Source organism: Polypterus senegalus, chromosome 10 (assembly GCF_016835505.1).
Source record: "Polypterus senegalus isolate Bchr_013 chromosome 10, ASM1683550v1, whole genome shotgun sequence".
Classification (NCBI taxonomy): Eukaryota; Metazoa; Chordata; class Cladistia; order Polypteriformes; family Polypteridae; genus Polypterus; species Polypterus senegalus.
The window spans coordinates 68,661,801-68,683,085 of record NC_053163.1 but is presented as its reverse complement, the minus strand read 5'-3'; the positions used below and the strand labels follow the sequence as shown (position 1 = coordinate 68,683,085).

The 21,285-nt window shown below is 37.2% G+C and overlaps 1 protein-coding gene across 1 annotated transcript in view; it reads left to right on the top strand.

The window, feature by feature from the left end:
- The window catches only part of LOC120537180 (fibronectin type-III domain-containing protein 3a-like), a 128,179-nt gene that overhangs the window by 67,311 nt on the left and 39,583 nt on the right, over positions 1-21,285 (top strand). Inside the window, exons 4-6 of the mRNA XM_039765919.1 lie at positions 3,453-3,529; positions 4,105-4,324; positions 20,167-20,442. Of these exons, the coding sequence (XP_039621853.1) occupies positions 3,453-3,529; positions 4,105-4,324; positions 20,167-20,442 (573 nt within the window). The remainder of the gene's footprint in view (positions 1-3,452; positions 3,530-4,104; positions 4,325-20,166; positions 20,443-21,285) is intronic.

Sequence of the window (21,285 nt, the reverse complement as noted above, 5' to 3'; positions counted from 1 at the left end):
TTTGTAAGTAAGCTGTAAGGAATGAGCCTGCCAAATTTCAGCCTTCTACCTACATGGGAAGTTGGAGAATTAGTGATGAGTCAGTGAGTCAGGCTTTGCCTTTTATTAGTATAGATATATATGAAGAGAGAGATATAGCCTGACCACAGACAGACACGACACCAGATGTCCACAACACACTGTATATTTACAGTTTATAGTGCACAATCCAGTCCCCACTAATCCACACAACTACTCAGTCCTTTCCTCTATCGCAAGTTCCATCTTCCTCTTTCTGACTCCGGCTCCTTGATTTTTAAAGTTTGTCCTGTTTCAATACTACACTGGCAGAGCCGCAGGGGAGAGCTAGTATTAAATAAATAACATGTTAATAATAATTTTTTTCTTATATTCAATAGGAGTATTTTAGGTTACTACATAATTATCTTTTTCTGATTTTGGATGTACATTCAGACATTCACTGCACTAATTTGCTGCCATATTCAATTACTGTGTTAAAAAATTCTCATAAGCAAGTTATTTTTTTGAAAGTCCACTAACCAAAACTGTCACAGCACTTACCGTATTCATTGATTAAGACACACCTGATAAGTTTTTCATTCTTTTAAAGACTACAAGTCAAATAATTTAAGGACAAAAGCAAAATGTGATGGTGTTAAAGTGTAAGGGGTAGGGTGCAGGGGCTTTGAATTTCTATAACTTATTTCCTGCTATAGTTTTCATACAATGGAAAAAAGCAAAAAAAGTTAATCACATTGCTGCACACTGCTGAGATGCGCTGTAATTACCATTCTTCTTAAATTGGAGATCTAGAGCTGAAGGATGTGGGAGGAATGCATGCTTTCAAAGAGGAAAGACCTCTTTTATGAAGGGAAAGTCCACAACTTGCAAATGGCTTGCTTTTTTATAATAGCCCATTATTGTGGCCAAGAAAATTTTGAAGACCAGTGCTATTTTTGTTACAATGTAAGAATATTTATTCACTTTTCATAGTCAAGTTTGAAAGACTAAACTTTGTCTTTTCCATGGAAGAGTTTTTTTTTTTAAGGTTTCTAATTATGCTCACTTAGAAATGTGCTTCTATATATCAATTAATGTGGTCTGTTTGAATTAGTAATTTAACACATGGTGGATAAACCACATTCTGATTTTTAACTGGTTAAACCAGCATTTTATCAGGAAATCTGAGCTATTTTTATGTTTACCATATGCTGTTAGTGAAACAGAGAGCATCTAATGAAGAAGACAATTTTAAACAAACATTAAGCCTGCATTTTTTGAAGACTGAGGGGTAAATTGGCATTTAGATGCTTACATTGCATTTCTATAAAGAGTAAGTTTTATTAATTGATTGTCAAACTAACCCAAAGAAAAATGCCCTACTATATAGAGTGAAGGAAGTTTTGTCTAAATCATTGTTCTTGGCAAAGCAGCCGCATTTGTAATATACAACAAATATTTTTTTGTATTTATGTTGGAGAACTTTACTGATGGTGTCATTTTAGTATTTTAGGCTGTAGAAAACATTTTGGTAATCTTAAGCTGCTTTTGGGTATTTTATACTAGTTCAAGTAAACAAATTATCAGTTTCTTTCTTTTACTAAAGTCTGCCACTTACAGAAGAGACCATTTTCTCTGAGGTTGGGAGCCTGTACTGATAGCGTGTTGCCGCAACCACCACACAAGAAGATACAGGGAAAAATCGGAGTACAGCAATTTTTACTTCATAATCACAATTTTTCTCAATTTCAGATTATTTTGTCATAATTATGAAATGCTGTCTTATTGTTATAGCTTAGTATCTCATTTTGTTTTGCTGCTTCAACATTATGACTAACAGAATTCTGACTTAATGTATTATAATTATGAGAAACTATCTTATAATTTTGATTTACTTTCTTATAGTTTTGACTATTTACTATTACTGAATATTCATTGGATATTATAACCCAGTTCCATTCCTGTTTGGAAGAAAGTGTAAGGTGTTCTCAGTGGCAGGTTCTAGGGATTCATGCTGTGCCACTTACCTATGTGCCATCTGTGTGAGTACTCACAGCACTTGTTCATTGTCTGTGTCAGAACAAGTTATTTGAATGCATTAGCTGTCAGAATAGCTAATAGCCTGCTGTGTTTGGGAAAGTTGTTTTCACAAAAGCTGTCTCACACCAATGAAATAATAAAAATGTCTAAATTCTGTCAACATTGGAATGTTAACAGTTTCTAATCTGAAGTTTTTAGAGTTAGAATCACCTTTTTTTCTTTCTGTTTCTGTTGTGCTGACATCTTTATAAGAAGTGTAAAGAGAATGTTTAATAAACTACCAGGCAAATAAATGCCAAAACAAACGCTATTAATTAGATGAAGGATTAATACCCACCTTGCATCTAGTGTGGTGGGCACAGGTTCCAACTCTTGGGACAATGAAGTTGGTATGTAGAAATTTATTAGATAAGTAGTTAGAAAAATTGATTTGTATACTTCAACTAACATAACTTTGTATGTTAACTTGGTAAAAAATAAATCTTTAGAGAAAAGCAGTCCTAAAAATACATAAAAACCTAATATAATGTTACTACATAGTTGATAACATTGCTGGCCCATTACAGACCTCATACCTTTACTCTCATTGGGATACATAGTTTTGTTAACTTGACAGGTTGAAAAAAATGAAATAAATGTTTACAAACTAAATTAAGAACTTTGTATTTATGATACCACATCTGACACTCTTTAAAATGAATTTTTAACAATTTGTCAATCACAGAGCATTTCCTCTATTTCAAATCCTACTCTCTTTAGTATCTGTTCATATGGCCACAATTTAATGTATAATTATGGGAAATTTTCTTTAAAATGTTTAATTTTAGGAAACTTGCAATATGTATTAAACAAAATACGAGTTCTTAAAGACATGTTAGTAATTTGGGATGTCACAGTGGCAAAGTGGTGCTGCCTTGCAGTATGGAGTCTAGCATTCACAATCTAGCTGCACCCTGCATGATGTCTGCATTTTCTCCCTGTGTCCTTTGAGGTTTCCTCTGTTGGCTGGGGTTTCTTCCTACAGTCTAAAGACATGCATGTTAGGTTAATTTGTGTTGATAAATTGTTAAATCACTGTGTATATTTTTGTGGGTCCACCCTGTGATGGACTGACGCATTATCCAGGGTTTGTCCCTGCCTTGTATTTGATGGTAGCTATTAGGCTCCATCTGCCTTGCGACCGTTCAATGGTTTGGCGGGTATAGAATAGTGTTTAGCACAAACTCGGCAAAAGTGTGAGAGAAACTTTTAAGTGCCTGGTCTGAGCTAACATTAAATAATTGCCGGTGAAGGACTGTGCTCATGCAAACGAATAGAAAGCAACTGTTACGTTATTTTTAAAATGTTTCCTTTTCTTTTTAGGAAGAAATTAATTCTGAAAAATAGTGTCTCTCTTGTGTATTTTTTCTAAGGTCCTGCACATGTCCCTATGATGTCACCAAATGGTTCCATGCCACCAATTTTTGTTCCTCCAGGATACATGTCTCAGGTAGACTTTTTGTGTTTTTCTTATTAGCAATAAGCTCAAATATTTGGTATAACTTCAGTGGCAAGATTATACATGTAGATATGGTTGTTATACTCTTCATGGTGCCAGAGAGTAACAGAGTTTTCATTTCGATTAGTATATGCAAGTGAGAATTTTATTTTTCTCTGTTCCTGTGATAGTAAGGATCCTATAACCTATAAACCCTGTGTACTATATCAAGAGTTGGTGACTAGAACTAGAATTGTTTTGGTGATCACTTGCATCTAAGCAAACCATGCATTTACTTCAAAATAAAAGAGTTTAGCTTCTAAAGGTAATAGTTAAGAGCATGTAGAAGCACACTGTTAATATACAGAGTCTGTTCATACTGTTACACATATTGTGTCCCTACAATGGAGTAAAGTCCTGACTTGCTTGATGCTGCTATAAAGGGCTCTGTCACCCTGCAACCAGGAATTGGATTAAGCAAATTTGAGAATGTTATATAAATGTTACGTAATGAATGTTATATATAGTGTTTCCAAAGAAAGTTTTCTAAAAGAAATATCTTACTGAAACTGTTTTGTCCTTCCCAGGTTGTGGAAGAAAATGGTGTGCGCAAAGTAATAGTGTTACCCCACACGGCTGAGTTCCACCACTCTGTAACACCTGCGCCACCACATCTTACACACTATCTGCAGCCTCATCCCACCATGTTACACCATTATCATGTTTATCCTGCAATACCAGGCAATGGCGAACTGCCCTATCATTTTATGCACCAGCCTGCTTTGCAACATATCTACACAGAGCAAGGTAAGATATCTTTAATGCTAGTTCTAGAAATTGTCTCATTGGCATACATACTAAATATTATAAATACAGTGGATTCTGAACATATTCAGACCCCTTCATTTTCTGCACACTTTACAATAAATCTACAACACAATAAATGGAAAAACTTGCCATTTTTTCCCGTCAGTCTACACTCAATAACCCACAATGACAATGTGAAAATATTTTTTCTGAAATCTTTGCAAATGTATAAAAAATCAAAAAAAGAATTCCCTCGTGTACATATGTAAGTATTCCGACCAATTACTGAGCCACTCAATATTGTGGTCAGGGAGTGTCCTGTTTGCTTTAGTTGATTAGAAATTGATTAGAGTCCACCAGGGGCAAATTGAATTGATTGGACATAGTTTAGAATGGCACACAATGTATACAAGTAAAAAGTCCCTCAATTCACATTACATGCCAGGGATAAAGCCAAGCAATGAAGTACAAGGAACTCTCTCTAGACCTCTGTGATCAAATTTGTAAAGCTTTGGGAGTTCCCAGTAGCACAGTGGCCTCAATAATTGTGAAATGAAGAAAGTTCGGAACCACCGGCACCCTTCCTAGAGTTGGCTATCCAGTAAAAATGAGTAACCGGGGGCAATGAAGACGTTGGTCAGAGAGGTGACCAAGACCCCAATTACAGTTTCAGATTTCCTCTGTTGAGATGGGAGAACCTGTTGGAAGGGTGACTATCTCAGAAGCATTTAATCAAGCAGACATTCATAGTAGAGTGGCATACTCCTGCTTGGTGTTTGCCAAATGGCATTGTAAAGACTCTTGAGAGCATGAAGATAAAGCTTCTTTGGTCTGATGAGACAATAATTGAACTCTTTGTTTAGAACTCTAATTACTATGTCTTGCAACAGTGAGACATTGCTCATCATGTACCTAATACCATCCTTACAGTGAACCATGGTGTTGGTAGAATCGGGCAGTGGTGTTTTTAAGCAACATGGAGAGGGAGATTGGTCAGAATTGAGGGAAGGATGAGTGCAGCTAAATATAGAGAAGCCTTAGGAAGTACTTCTATACAAACGAAGTAAAAATGTTAGGTTTGAATACACAATGGGCGGTCAGAAAATCGAGAGTACACCTTATAAGAAGGATTTAGGAGTCATAGTGGACTCTAAGCTATCAACTTCCCAACAGTATTCAAAAGCCATTAAGAAGGCTAACAGAATGTTAGGATATATAGCACGATGTGTGGAGTACAAGTCCAAGGAGGTGCTCAACCTTTATAATGCACTGGTGAGGCCTCATCTTGTGTACTGTGTGCAGTTTTGGTCTCCAGGCTACAAAAAAGGACATAGCAGCATTAGAAAAGGTCCAGAGAAGAGCGACTAGGCTGATTCCAGGGCTACAGATGTTGAATTATGAGGAAAGATTAAAAGAGCTGAGCCTGTAAAGTTTAAGCAAAAGAAGATTAAGAAGTGACATGATTGAAGTTTTTAAAATTATGAAAGGAATTAGTACAGTGGATAGAAACTGTTATTTAAAAATGAGTTCATCAAGAACACGGGGACACAGTTGGAAACTTGTTAAGGGTAAATTTCGCAAAAACATTAGAAAGTTTTTCTTTAGACATAGAACGATAGACACTTGGAATAAGCTACCAAGTAGTGTGGTAGACAGTAAGACTTTAGGGACTTTCAAAACTCGACTTGATGTTTTCTTGGAAGAAATAAGTGGATAGGACTGGCGAGCTTTGTTGGGCTGAATGGCCTGTTCTCGTCTAGAGTGTTCTAATGTACTTAGGAGGTAACTTGCTCCAGATTGCACACAACTAGTGCAATGTTTTACGTTTCAGCACGACAGTGACCCGAAGCAGCCAAGATAGCCCTGGACTGCTTCAGAACAAGTCTGACTAATCTTGAGTCGCCCAGCCAAAGCCAAGGCTTAAGCCTATAGAACATCTGTGTAAAGACCTGAATATGGCAGCTTACAAAAGCTTCCGATTCAATTTAATGGAACTTGAGAGAATGTGCCAGGATGGTTGTTATAAGCTGCCCAATCCAGGACTTAACGAAGAAGAAAATTCAAAGCTGTAATTGCTGCTAAAGGGGCTCCTCCAAAGTACTGTATTAAGGGGCTATATGCTTATGTGAATGAAATTTCAGTTTGTCATTTGTAATAAATTTGTAACCCTTTTTAAAACATGTTTTCAATTTGTGTTTATGAATTATCAAGTGTAGTTTGATGGGCAAAAATTGCAAATATATCCATTTAAAATCTACAACACAAAGTGTGCAGAAAGAGAAGGATCTGAGTACTGAATTGGTTGACCACCAAAATTTCAAAAATATTTAAAGTGCCTTATTGTAGCATGTGGTATGGAATTTGAACAGTTTTCTGCATGTACATTTTTCTGAGCAGTGTATAATACATTAATCTACTGTATACTGCCTTTCTTTCCTTGGTCCATTTACTAAATGTGTAGATTTAAACACTTGTCACATTTAACACTGCATACATAACAAGCTCTTTCCTAAATAAATAGTTAACATGACAAAACATGACGTTAAGGGGATCAGGAATAGGAAGACATTAATGGCAGACAGGGGAAGTGCTAAGTACTTATGGAAGGATTACATAGGCTAGTTTATTTGTGATTTTTTTTCTCACTTCATACTTGCACATCTTGTTTCATGTCAAATTTCAGACCTTCCTCCTATTTTTTTCAATGAAGTACAAATTAAAGACAGCAAAAGAATAAAATGTAGCATACTGAATATAGCAGTAATAATGGGGACAGGCACCTACTATAATTGTTCTCTGTTAAAAAAAAAAAAAAGGGAAACCGTGAATCATTTCGTCTGTGTATTCAAGCAGTATTTTCAGATTTTCTCTGCACAGTATAATTTAATAAAGAAGCATAGCGAATGTATTAGCATTCTACAGCCAAAAATAATGAATATTAAATATGTGTTAAAATAGTAAAGCTTTAATATTAAAACAAAAAGTTAAACAAAAGTTTTCTTTCTTTCATACAATGCAAGAAATAAAGATTTCTTATACTTGCTGCAACTCATTACTGCAATTTACCATTCAAAGCTCTTTAAAGTTTCCATGAGTTGAAGGAAGATTAGTTGTAGAAAAAGTAGTCTTGGGAGTCATACATGTTGTGCTTTTATGAAAGTAAGCATGAAACAGTGTATTGAAGGATTACCTTGACTCGTAGATCTGATGCACAGAATATATACTTTAGAAAAGCATATCTATACTAATAAAAGGCAAAGCCCTCACTCACTCACTCACTCACTCATCACTAATTCTCCAACTTCCCGTGTGGGTGGAAGGCTGAAATTTGGCAGGTTCATTTCTTACAGCTTCCTTACAAAAGTTGGGCAGGTTTCATTTCGAAATTCTACGCGTAATGGTCATAACTGGAAGCTGTTTTTCTCCATTTACTGTAATGGAGATGAGCTTGAACGCCGTGGGGGCGGAGTTTCGTGTGACATCCTCACGCCCCCCACGTAATCACGCAGTACATAGAAAATCAGGAAGACCTCCAAAAAGCGCTGAAGAAAACATGCATTATATAATTGAGAAGGCAGCGAAACAATAAGAAGCGAGCGAGTGACATATACAACCATATTGATGAGTTCTGCTACTTGAAACAAAGCACATGTAAACCTACACTTTAAATTAAGTTCATAGACAGGCTGCCGCTGGCGTTTGTAATTTAGTGCCTGCCCATATAAGGCCGTCTGTCAGCGGCAATCCAATAGCAAACTCCCACTAAATATTCACGGGTTAAGGACTGTGCTTATGCAGAGGAAGATGAGATGGTCAGCGTGGTGTTTGGCACAAACTCAGCGAAACTGCGAGAGAAAGTTTTAAGTGCCAGGACTAAGGTAACATTAAATACAGCCATGGACATAGCACGAGATGGCACCAGCACAACTGGGGAACTTCGATGCATGTACACCGAGCGGCTCACGTGAACTGACGCAGTGCACAGATAAAAAGCAACAGTTCCAAAGAGCGCTGAACAAAACCAATTACACAATTGAAAAGGCAGCAAAAAATATGAAGCGTCTGATACATACAAGCATATTCATAAATGCAGCTACTGTGGAAACAAAGCACACGTTGGAAAAAGTCAATGTCCCGCTAAAGGAAGACAGTGTAAAAAAAAAACCCGTGCATGCAGCGTGTCAGGTCTCGGATAAAGAAGACGAGCTGTTTATTGATGCAGTAAGAAACGAATCGATGAATGAAACCTGTCATCTTTACAACGATTGACAAACACGGAATGTAACTTGAACACAACACATCCTACAAATACGAACCTGATTGAAAGAAATAATGATAATCAAATCATTGATGACAGCAACACTCAGTAACACTCACAAAACAAATACTGTATATTGACAGTCATGTTACGTTATTTTTAAAATGTTCCCTTTTCTTTTTCTAGCTTTTTAACACACTACTTCTCCGCTGCGATACGCGGGTATATATATATGTATATATATATCCCGATCTACATACTCGAATAATGGATACTTTATTCGCCATCAATGATTGTTTTGGTAAAGCCATACTCAGTGTATTCATTAGATGAACGGTAAAAAAGTAAGAGCGAGGGGAGGATGACTTATTGAGGCATGCAGGCTGTAGTGCGCGTCAAATCTATCTGAATTGCGCAATCACATTTGAAAAAATATATCTGTTGCCAAGTAATGTTAAACCAAGTCGTCACTACGGTGTTCCCAAATACGCAATTTGCTGATAAACCTAGCGCACTGAGTTTGCACGGCACTTTGGTGACTTTGAAGAACAAAAAAAGTCCGTCTACATGCGGCTCGAACCTTGTGCATGTTTGGTAGCACATATCTGTGTGAGAAGCTCTTCTCAGTGATAAAAAATAACAAAACAGCACACAGGAGTCGCCTCATTGATGAGCACCTGCAATCCATCCTGAGAATCTCCACAACACAGAACCTCACACCAAACATAAACGAACCTATTGCCAAAAATAGATGCCAGGCGTCCAGCTCTGAAATGACATATGAGCAAAGACAACTTAATGATTTGATTTGTTATTGCTGAAAGGAACACATTTTATTTATATTTCCAGGTTTTGTTATGCAGCATGTTCATATTTGAATTTGTATAATTTTGAAAGGATATATTTTTATGGAGAGCAAAATCTTTTGGGATATTTAAAATCTAAGTTTATTTTTTATATAAATTTACATAAGAGTAAAGAAATTTGAATGTTTGTTCTTTTAAGTTATTTAAGGTTTGAGTTGATTTATTCACGAATAATATTCCTGTCTGTTTTTACCATTCCTACCAAAGATATTTCTGTCGATGAAATAAAAATTCCTTCTATTTAAAATTTAAATAGAACTTGAACAAATACGATAGTTCATAATATCCACGCAGACTTGCACGTAAGAGCGGGAGTTATCCGTTTTAACAAGCAGCGTATTGCACTGATACGAAATAGCTGTGTGTGTATATATGTAGATATGTATGTATATGTATATATATGTTTATGTATGTATGTGTGTATATATATATATATATATATATATATATATATATATATATATATATATATATATATATATATATATATATATATATATATATATATATATATATATTTATTTATATATATATATATATATATATATTTATATATATATATATATATTTATATATTTATATATATATATATATATATATATTTATATATTTATATATATTTATATATATATATATATATATATATATATATATATTTATATATATATATATATGACAGCAACACTCATCACTCACAACAGTGACAAAACAATTACATTGACAATCATGTTACGTTATTTTCAAAATGTTTCCTTTTCTTTTTCATTGCTTCTTCAACACACTACTTCTCCGCTGCGAAGCTCGGGTATTTTGCTAGTTAGACATAAATTAATAAAGCCTGATCATGTTGTCCATAGCCTATGAATCAGTAGCTGTCATTTAATAAATCTTTAAGGGCATAAATGACTCCTCATAACTGATAAGTTTGAATGGCATACTTTCCGTAGACCAGATACCTACTAACAAGGTCTGAGTTTTTCAAAAATGGTGCATCTTCGTGCATAGTGCAGAAACTGACTTAAAAGTAGGTAAAGTACTTGCTACTTTTGTGACTGTTTCCCAAAAGTTTTTATTATCTAATCTATACTAATAAAAGGTAAAGCCCTTACTGACCGACTGACTCACTGACTGACTGACTCATCACTAATTCTCCAACTTCCCGTGTAGGTAGAAGGCTGAAATTTGGCAGGCTCTTTCCATACAGCTTGCTTACAAAAGTTGGGCAGGTTTCATTTCAAAATTCTACACGCAACAGTCATAACTGTCATACGGAACCTTCTTTCGTACATATATACGGCCATAGCCTGCAGCTTAGTCGCCGTGTGAGGCGGAGTTGTGTCCCACATCATCACGCCTCCCACGTAATTGAGTGCCTGCCCATATAAGGCCGACCGTCGGCAGCAATCCAATAGACATGCTGCTGCTAAATATTCGCAGGTGAAGGACTGTACTTATGCAAACAAAGATGAGATAGTCATGGATGGACTAGTGTTTAGCACAAACTCAGCGAAAGTGCGAGAGAAACTTTTAAGTGCCGGGTCTTAGCTAACATTAAATAAAGCCGTGGACATGGCAAGGTTGCACGAGATAGCACAAGCACAGCTGAGAACCTTCGATGCATGTACTCTGAGCGGCTCACGTGAACTGACTGTGAACGCAGTACTCAGAGAACAAGGAAGAGCTCCAAAGAGCGCTGAACAAAAAACGCATTACACAATTGAGAAGGCAGCAAAAGAATATGAAGCGAGTGACGCATACAATCATATTCATAAGTGCAGCTACTGCGGAAACAAAGCATGGTGTAAACCATAAGCTTAAATTAAGTTTATAGACACGCTGCCACTGGCGTTTGTCATGCCTACGACGAATACGATATTCGCGAGATATAAGTTTAATGAGAAGATGCAGGGTATAAACAAGACTTTTGATCACTTTGTAACTGAGTTAAAATTGCTGGTGAAGGACTGTGCTTATGCAAACGAAGATGAGATGGTCAGAGAGAGAATATTGTTTGGCACAAACTCAGCAAAAGTGCGAGAGAAACTTTTGTGCCTGGTCTGAGCTAACATTAAATAATTGCTGGTGAAGGACTGTGCTTATGCAAACGAATAGAAAGCAAATGTTACTTTATTTTTAAAATGTTTCCTTTTTCTTTTTCATAACTTCTTTAACACACTTCTTCTCCGCTTCGAAGCGGGGGTATTTTGCTAGTGTATACTAATAAAAGGCAAAGCTATCACTGACTCAGTGACTGACTCACTCACTCACTCACTCATCACTAATTCTCCAACTTACCGTATAGGTAGAAGGCTGAAATTTGGCAAGCTCATTCCTTACAGGTTACTTACAAAAGTTAAGCAGGTTTCATTTTGAAATTCTACGCGTAATGGTCATAACGGTCGACAACGTCCGCCATGTTAAACTTTCTTATTTATGGCCCCATCTTCACGTAATTTGGTAGGCGGCTTACCTGCATTAACCGAAACCGATGTACGTACTTATTTCAGTGGTATGACGCCAATGTCGGCCGCCATATTGAACTTTCCAACGTCACTAATTGTCCAACTTCCCATGTAGGTAGAAGGCTGAAATTTGGCAGGCTCATTCCTTACAGCTTACTTACAAAAGTTAAGCAGGTTTCATTTAGAAATTCTACACATAAATGGTCATAACGGTGGACAACGTCCGCCATGTTAAATTTTATTTATGGCCCCATCTTCACGAAATTTGGTAGGCAGCTTCCCTGTGCTAACCGAAACCGATGTGCGTACTTATTTTGGTGATTTGACACCACTGTCAGCCGCCATATTGAACTTTCCAACGGTCTTTCTTACCTATGGGCCCATCTTCAAGAAATTTGGTACGCAAGTTCCCAACGCTAACTGAATCCTACTTACTTACATATATACGTCCATAGCCTGCAGCTCAGTTGCCGTGTGAAGGGGCGTTGGGTCCCCCATCCCCACGACTCCCACGTTGTTGGCAGCCTTCCTATATAAGGCCGTCCGTCGCTCCGGTCTCTTCATTCCCTTCCTTGCTTCGCCACGGTATTCTCGTCTCCCTGCTGATAACTGCAACCTTTTTATTTAATCCACGGCTTCTGCGCTGTTTTATTGTTCGTTTATTACGATTATAGTTATTGTATAGGTATTTTAGACTTAGTTTACATTGTTCAGGTACCCATTTCCTTTATCGTTCCAACCGTACCCCCATTAACATGTCTGTCGAGCTGATCACCATCGATCAAAGAACTGTCACTTACCGAGTGGTTTTCATGCCTGTCGATGGCGCCTGCCTTTTCCATTCTTTGTGTTACATATTGCACGGCCATATCAGGCTCACTCTTGATATCCGGAGGAACATTGTGTCTTATGTATTGAAAGACTGGGACAGGTTCAAGGTGTGGACTGATGATGGTACGGAGATAATTATACTACAAAGGAGCACTATTAGAGTGAAATGCTTAAGCCCTTCACCTATGCTTCTGCATGTGAGTTGATGGCTGCTTCTGAATTGTCCGGTTGTCGCTTTCAAGTGTACTGAAATGGCCAAATATTTTACACCTTTGGACAACCGCCAATGCCTCTTAAACTTCTTAGATTCACAGGTGACGATTTGAGTAGTGGACACTTTGATGTTTATGAATGTTTAAACTCTCGAAAGCTGAATGTGAAGTTATCGATGAAACCGGTTGTATGCTTACAACGCTTGACAGATGTCGAATGTCACTTCAACACAACAAGTCCTGCAAATACTAACGTAATGGAACAAACCATGAAACTCAAACCGATTATGACAGCAGCAATCCAAGCTGTGAGATTTGAGGCAAGATTGCTGTAACTGTACTTTGCATGCTCAAGAGTAAGCTCAGCGCATAGCTTGGTCATATTACAAACGGAGGGCCAAACTGACAACGTGGCATACGAAGAGATCCTTAACAAATAATTATTGGTATATTTTCCCTAATTTTAAAAAGGTTTACTTTTCTTCTTAATAAAAATCTTAAGGCAGTACTTTGCCACTGCGAAGCGCAGGTATTTTGCAAGTATATAATAAAGCAGTATAAAGTGCTTTTTCTTTTGACTCCCTCCCTGATTGCATCACTATTGGCAAAGTATCATCAGTCAAAAACTGAATGATTCATCAAATTTATTTGTAACTAGCTGATTACCCAGTGGTTTCGCTCACTGAGTGCAAGGGAAAAAAATAAAGTGTAGTATATAAATTACTAGCAGAATACCCGCGCTTCGCAGCGGACAAGTAGTGTGTTAAAGAAGGTACGAAAAAGAAAAGGAAACATTTTAAAAATAATATAACATGATTGTCAAAGTAATTGTTTTGTGTATTTGGCAGCGCCACAGTTTTTCGTCTAGCTGCATCAGAAAATGTACCACGACGTCTGACACGCCTCCTTTTTACTGTTTTCTCACAGCTTGGATTGCTGCTGTCATATATATATACGCACACACACACATATACATATATATATATATATATATATATATATATATATATATATATATATATATATATATATATATATATATATATATATATATATATATATATATACACACACACACACACACATATATACACACACATATCTTCATATCTATATACATATCTACATATACACGCATATATATATAAATATATATATATATATATACATACCTATCTACATCATATATACACACATACATACATACACACACACAAATTATATATATGTGTGTATGTATGTATGTATGTATGTAGCATGTGTGTGTGTGTGTGTGTATATATATATATATATATATATATATATATATATATATATATATATATATATATATATATATACACATACATATACTTGTGTGTATAGCTTTTATATATGTGTGTGTATAGCTTTGGTCACTGAGTGCAAGGGAGAAATAATAAAATATAGTCTATAAGTTATTAAACAGTAAAACATTAACGCTTTTAAGAAGTACAGGTACATTGAGCACTACTGGAGTGGTTTGGGTAAACTACATTTTAAAGACTGTGTAACACAACAGGTAAGTAACTAACAGCAGCTAAAATGTATATGGATCATCTCTCGGTAGTAGATCCCTTTTGAAAGGCGCTACACGACGGCTGTGGTATAGAAATTACATTTTCTATGTGAACGCTCAAATTTGTGCCTCTGGTAATGTGCCTTACCGCATTTAAAGAAAATTAGTTTTGTGTCCTCTGCAGTGTTAAGAGAAAGGCTTTGGTTTGGGATAAAAGGAAAAAGGTGTAAAGAAAGGAAAGTTGCCTTTTTCTTTTATATAGTATAGAGAGATGTGTTCGCTGACGCTATGATCGCCTTTTGGGACAGTCGCGTGGGTCTTGTGTAGACTGGTGAGACGCCCTCGCCATTAATCGGCTGTGATGGCACTGTCAGTCCTCCACTCGTGCGTGTCTTCATAATCCGGTGAGAACCTCATAATCGTATACGTGCAAAAGAAAGTGTGAATCGCCTTAATATTATTTTGCCGTGGTGTAGAAAAGGGGTCCCGTGTTTGCACTTGTGTGGGCTATAGCGCAGGGGGAGGATGAAAAAAATTAAAAGTGCTCACTTTGACTTAAGGCAGAAGCGCAGTCAGCGTCTCAAAGGCCGGCACAGCTATGCACGCGCTGGCTGCTCGACTTTTGCTGGGCAGGAGACCACAGTTTTTGCAGACAGGGTCATGATATCAAAAGTCTCAGCGCTCTTTGGAGGTCATTCATATATATATATATATATATATATATATATATCAAAATACCCCCTACGCAGTGGAGAAGTAGTGTGTTAAAGAAGTAATGAAAAAGAAAAGGAAACATTTTAATAATAACGTAACATGATTGACATTGTCATGAGTGTTGCTGTCATATATATGCCTGCCTAAATAAGTCACCCTCGCTTTGCTCTTACTTTTTTACCGTTCATTTAATCATGGCTAGTGGCGGAAAAATTATAAAATGGAAGGAGGATGGCTTTACCAAAACAATTATTGATGGCTTAATCGATTATTCATAAAGCTTGAATTGGTGATCTGTTTTTCTGTGTTAACCTCATATTTTTTCATACTTCTTCTCAAACTAAGGTGGTGCGAGGGTAAAATGAATCGGGATGCGCTGATCAATGTAATCCGTGTACCAGGAAATCATGCATTGAAAAGCTCCCTTTGCTTGTAATGCAAAGTGTGATTAAATGCATTATTTTTAACGCGTTATGGAGCACATGCATCGAAGCTTCTCAGCTGTGCTTGTGCTAAGAAAAGGAAAGATTTTAAAAATAACGTAACACGATTGTCAATGTAACCTTTTGTAAGTAGTGCCTGGAGGATTCAGTGTGGAGAAACTCTATAGAGACAGCGTGTGTATTAACTTGTGGATTTTTCTGTGAGTATTTGGTGGCAGTCTGACGTGTTGCTTCGGAAGACGGCGTTAGCTGCAGAGCTCAGCTCAGAGCCAAATGAGATGAATGGGAGGGGAGATGATGACGTGACTCCCCCACCCGCCTTTAACTGTCAATCCCCACAAACACAGTCTCGGAATTTGCATAAGCACACCCCTTCACCTACAATTTTAACTTAGTTACAAAGTGATCAAAACTCTCGCTTATATCCCGCGCCCTCTCATTAAACTTGTATCCCGCATTACCTGTGGGCATGTGAAACGCCAGCGGTAGCCTGTCTATGAACTTAATTTAAAGTTTAGGTTTACACCTTGCTTTCTTTCCGAGGTAGCAGCAGTCATGAATATGGTAGTATATGTCACTCGCTCGCTTCTTATTGTTTCGCTGCCTTCTCAATTATATAATGGATGTTTTCTTAAGCGCTTATTGGAGGTCTTCCTGGTTTTCTACGCACTGCTGACAGTCAGTTCACGGATTACGTGGAGGCGTGATGATGTCACACGAAACTCCGCCCCACGTCATTCCAGCTCAACTCCATTACAGTTAATGGAGGAAAATACCTTCCAGTTATGACCATTAGGCGTAGAATTTCGAAATGAAACCTGCCCAACTTTTGTAAGTAAGCTGTAAGGAATGAGCCTGCCAAATTTCAGCCTTCTACCTACATGGGAAGTTGGAGAATTAGTAGTGAGTGAGTGAGTGAGTGAGTGAGTGAGTGAGTGAGTGAGTGAGGGCTTTGCCTTTTATTAGTATAGATTAAACAGTAAAACGTTAACATGTAAGAAGTAAAGATACATTGAGCAGTACTGGAGTGCTTTCGGGTAAAGTACATTTTAAAGGCGCTATAACACAACAGGCAAGCAGCACTAACAGCTGCTTAAATGTATTTGGATCATCTCTCGGTAGCAGATTCCTTGTGAAAGACGCTACACGACCGCTGTGGTATAGAAATTACATTTTCTGTGTAATCCTGCAAATTTCTGCCTGACAACCATTATGTGCCTGTGATTTAAGAGAAAAATTATTCTGAGAATTGTGGACAGTGCCCTTCCGTGCTTAACGGGCAGAAGGTCCAAACAATTCCCAAGTCCAAAACTTAACATGAAGAGGTTGGTACATCTTCTTAGATGTAAACCCTCCATCTTCATCATTCTGAGTCATTTTTGCTAAATCGCTTGTAATTCGACCTCTCCAAATTAGAATCATTGCTGTTATTGAACTATCTGGAGTATAAAGACATGTTTGGTCTCTTTGTAAAGGTAACATTCTCTAGTTTCACCCTTAGTAGTCAGAATCACTGTAGGTGTGACTGATCAAAAGTTATGCACATTAGAACTCACAAAAAAAACGAATTTTTTTGTTCTCGCCTAAGTTTTTTTATGAAAATAAAGGAAAATAAAGCTGCAGTAGGTAGGTGGGGACAGAAACACACTATGTACCAACAGAATAACTTGTTGACTACTCAAATTTCAAATTTGAAAAGAATACCTGTAAAAATGACATTTTTACACCAGTTTTATGTGGGCATGCCCAGGGGCTTTTTAGAGGGACCATTATCCACATTTTGGAACATATGGAAAAGTGTAATAACTTTTGAATGCTTCAACCCACATATATCAATAAGGGCTCTACTGAAAGCTTACACCTAAAGGAATCTATATCTACACACAGTGTCACTCTATTAGTTATAGAAATTCATGTTCCATAATAAAAACAATAAAAAATACACATTTCTATGTAAAAATAGTCAATATAAGTTATGGGCCAAAAATATATTTATATTTTTATTTTTTACTTTTTTTTTTTATAAAATGCACACAAACTATATATATTTCTTTTACAAACTGTTACAACACAGCTCAGCGTTTTCCATGTGCCACTTGATGGCAGCAATCACTAGCAAGCAGAAAGCACAAGGGCGTGGCACGTCGCTCTCTGCCATTAGACGTTTCCTGGGCAGGTTGAATACTTTCAACGCTGCATATGCATCTATTATTTAATCGAGCGTTTATTTACGTTTAAACTTCTACTTTTATTCATTTTTAAAATGCGAAAAAACTTGGAGAAATCACAATAAACAACCACGCACCAACTCTGCAGACTGGCACAAATGCCACCTTCACGCAGCTCCGATCGTTTTGTTTACAAGTTAGTATGGCAAGTTACATATCCAAATATTCGGCTGCTAATTGGCTGTAAGTTTTGAGTGTCAGTCACAGTGTCCAATCAAACTGGTAGATTCTACCAGAGTTTGAAGCAGACGTCATCATCTAAGCTTTCTGTGACACTGGTTGGCTATACGAGGTGCCAGTCAACCCCAGACCCGTCGTAATTGGCCAACTTAGGTGTCTTTCGAAAGCTAACACTTCCGTGTTTCATGCGGTAGCATGGTTATCGCCGACAGAAACAAATTACGTCTAATATGAGCAATATAAATGAAACAAAATTACGTAGGTGGTCTCAAGTTATGAAACGTTTTCTGGAGTTTTTGTCCCTTTGAGAATATATTGTGTGTTTTGGACCTAAATCGTTTTACTGGATTATATTCGCTGGAGCCTTACGGACAGAATGGGATCAATACTGCTCGGAAATATTGATGTTTGACTTGCAGGGGGTCTTCAAAGGTAGGGACAGTCAACTCTTAAAAGTATGTACTTCTCTGTAAAAAAGGCTTTAGTGTCAGTGCTGTGGTTGTTGTGTGTCAAAATGGTTTATATCATCGGAAAGACGAGACTTTGAAGTTTCATTTGATGGGTAGGGTGTCAAGATGCATGGCAGATGGGCATGCACACATGGCTGTAACGTTTTTGAACCGCTGTTATGTCCCGGGACCGGAACGTGTGCGCGTTAAGAGGTTAAAAGAATTTATCACAAAAGCAACCTTGAATGTTGCAGGGTTTTAATGACCTGAACTCACCTTAAGGGACAGTAAGTAGTTGTGAAGTGCAATTTACAAAGAGAGTTTTGCTTCAATGGCGCAGATCACACTCATTCGCAATGATTTCCACTCTCCCAGGAGCCGACGGGGCACTCGAAATGTCACAAACAGTGTAAGAAGAGAGGACGGTGCCCGAAACTGCGAAGCTCTCGACCCGGCAGAGCAGCCTAATATTCCGCGCCTCTGAGCTTTCACTTTGTTCTCACGGCCCCTCGCTGCTGAAGGCGGTGTCATCTTCACATTGTTTACAGCTCGGCACAGTTAAAAAGTAGAAAGACGCAAAGCTGTTTTCCTCATCTCTTCTACTATCAAGTACTGCCAAAAAAGTTATAATGTGTCAGTTTCTGCGACAGTAACGTAGAAGAATAAATAAAATTTCTCTTTCAGAACGCGCTGAACAGCTCAGCACTGGAGTCCAGAGAGGAGGGCTGGGAGAGGGCGACACGGGGCACACTTCTATGGGATAGATCGACGTGTTTATGTTTACTTCTTTTCAATATCAGTAAAGTAACTCTCACACAAATAACAATAATTCATAAAGACGATATAAAAATGTCGTCCACAAACAAAGTGATTAGTTCCTGTATTATAATATGTTCTGTGGTCATACGTAATTTCCGTTTCGCGTGGTCATATGTAATTTCTGTTTCAAACGCGAAAAGAATTTTATATATATATAGATTATTATTACCAAAAATACAATACATAAATGTTTAAAGTAGGTATTAAAACAGTAACACAGTTTGAATTTAATGAAAACACAATAACAGGAAGAAAAGTGTACAGTTTATTGATACGATGATTAAAACAGAACAAACACTTCCAGTAACAAAAAGTATGCAAATATTAAAACCATAAATTGTAGCAGGTGAAAACATTTGTGGCAGTGTTTGTTTGTGCATCTAAATCCACATGATGAAGTTCTTGTCTCAGTTGCAAAGAATTATTCCTGTCTCCTCCTCATCATCTTTCCCTTCATCATGGGGAAGGGATATTACAGCTTGCTCTGCAGTGTTGTATGGTATAGCACGCACATGTGGTATGTACTCTGTACACTCTTTATTGCCAGATTTCATGTAGTGGATGGGGATGGCAGTTTGCATTTCCATATTCAAGGTACAGTTCTCCGAAAATAACAGTTTCTTATATATAGCATGTCACCACATGTCCAGATTCAGGTAATGCTACAGTAGTAAATCGTCTTTATGTATGTGTATTTCTAATATCTCTATACTTTATTAGATGTAGTTAGTGCAAATTTTCGCCAGTATTTTTTTTAAATCTGACCATTTTTTGTTTAGATAAAGAGCTTTTGGGTCCAAAAATACTTTTAATATCTCATTACTTTCTTTGGAAATGTTATAGAAGCGATGGCGCTTGGAAGGAGCAGTCTCATTCCAAGAGATGAGCGTACCCTAAAAATGCAGGAGCATTTACGAAAAAGGCTAAAAGACAAGCAACTGGGCTTTTCCAACAGCAACAAGCTGAGCAGTCCACCATTATCTCCATATAAGATGCACCATGAAGGACAGAATGGCTATGGCAAGGGACATTTGATGACAGCTATGCCTCCCAGACCAATGAAACCCAAATATATTGGCAGAACAAGAAGCACCTCACCAGCTGAAGATGAAAGTTCAGGTGAGGATGGTGACTAAAGATTTATCTTGAGGGACAAATTAGTTAAGGTTTTGACTGTCATATATGTTTGATTGTTTATAGATTCCTATAATATCTGAGCTGTAGATAGATAGAATGAACAAATTAACTTTTTGTCCCCTGGGGAAATTTGTCTTTTTACAGACGCTCTTTAAATAAATAAATACATAAAGAGATAGATAGATAGATAAATAAATGTATATACACCCACACTATGGACACCAGAATAACTAATAAGCAAAAACATTAAAAAGAAAACTTGGCAGAAGAGGCATTGTACAGGTGTATTACTGTTGGTATACAGGAGCCCAAAACATCACAGAGTTGTAAAAGATGTGAAGGATATCATTACCCACATTAAAGGCATGCAGTCTCCTATGGAAAAATAGCCTGCTCTGCCCTTTCTTATAAATGTTCCTCTGTGTTCTGAGACCAATATAACCTGTCATTAATGTGGACCCCCAAGTACTTGCACATTTTGTACAGGAACATTTTGCAACTATTTAGGTTTATTGGCAACAGGTCAGTAGCATGAGTATAAAAAGAGCATCTTAGAGAAGCAGAGTCTCTCAAAAGTAAAAATAAACAGATGTTCAACAATCTGCAAAAAAACTGCATCTACAATACAAACTGTGAAGACTTTGAATATACTGTATCATCATCTTAAGTACATAATATCAAAAGATTCTGAGAATCTGGAGAAATCTCTGTGTGTAAGGGGCAGGGCCAAAAATCAGTATTGGATGCCGGTGATCTTCGGGCTCTCAGGTGGCACTGCGTTAAAAACAGGCATGATTCTGTCATGGGTAAACATGATCTAGAAAC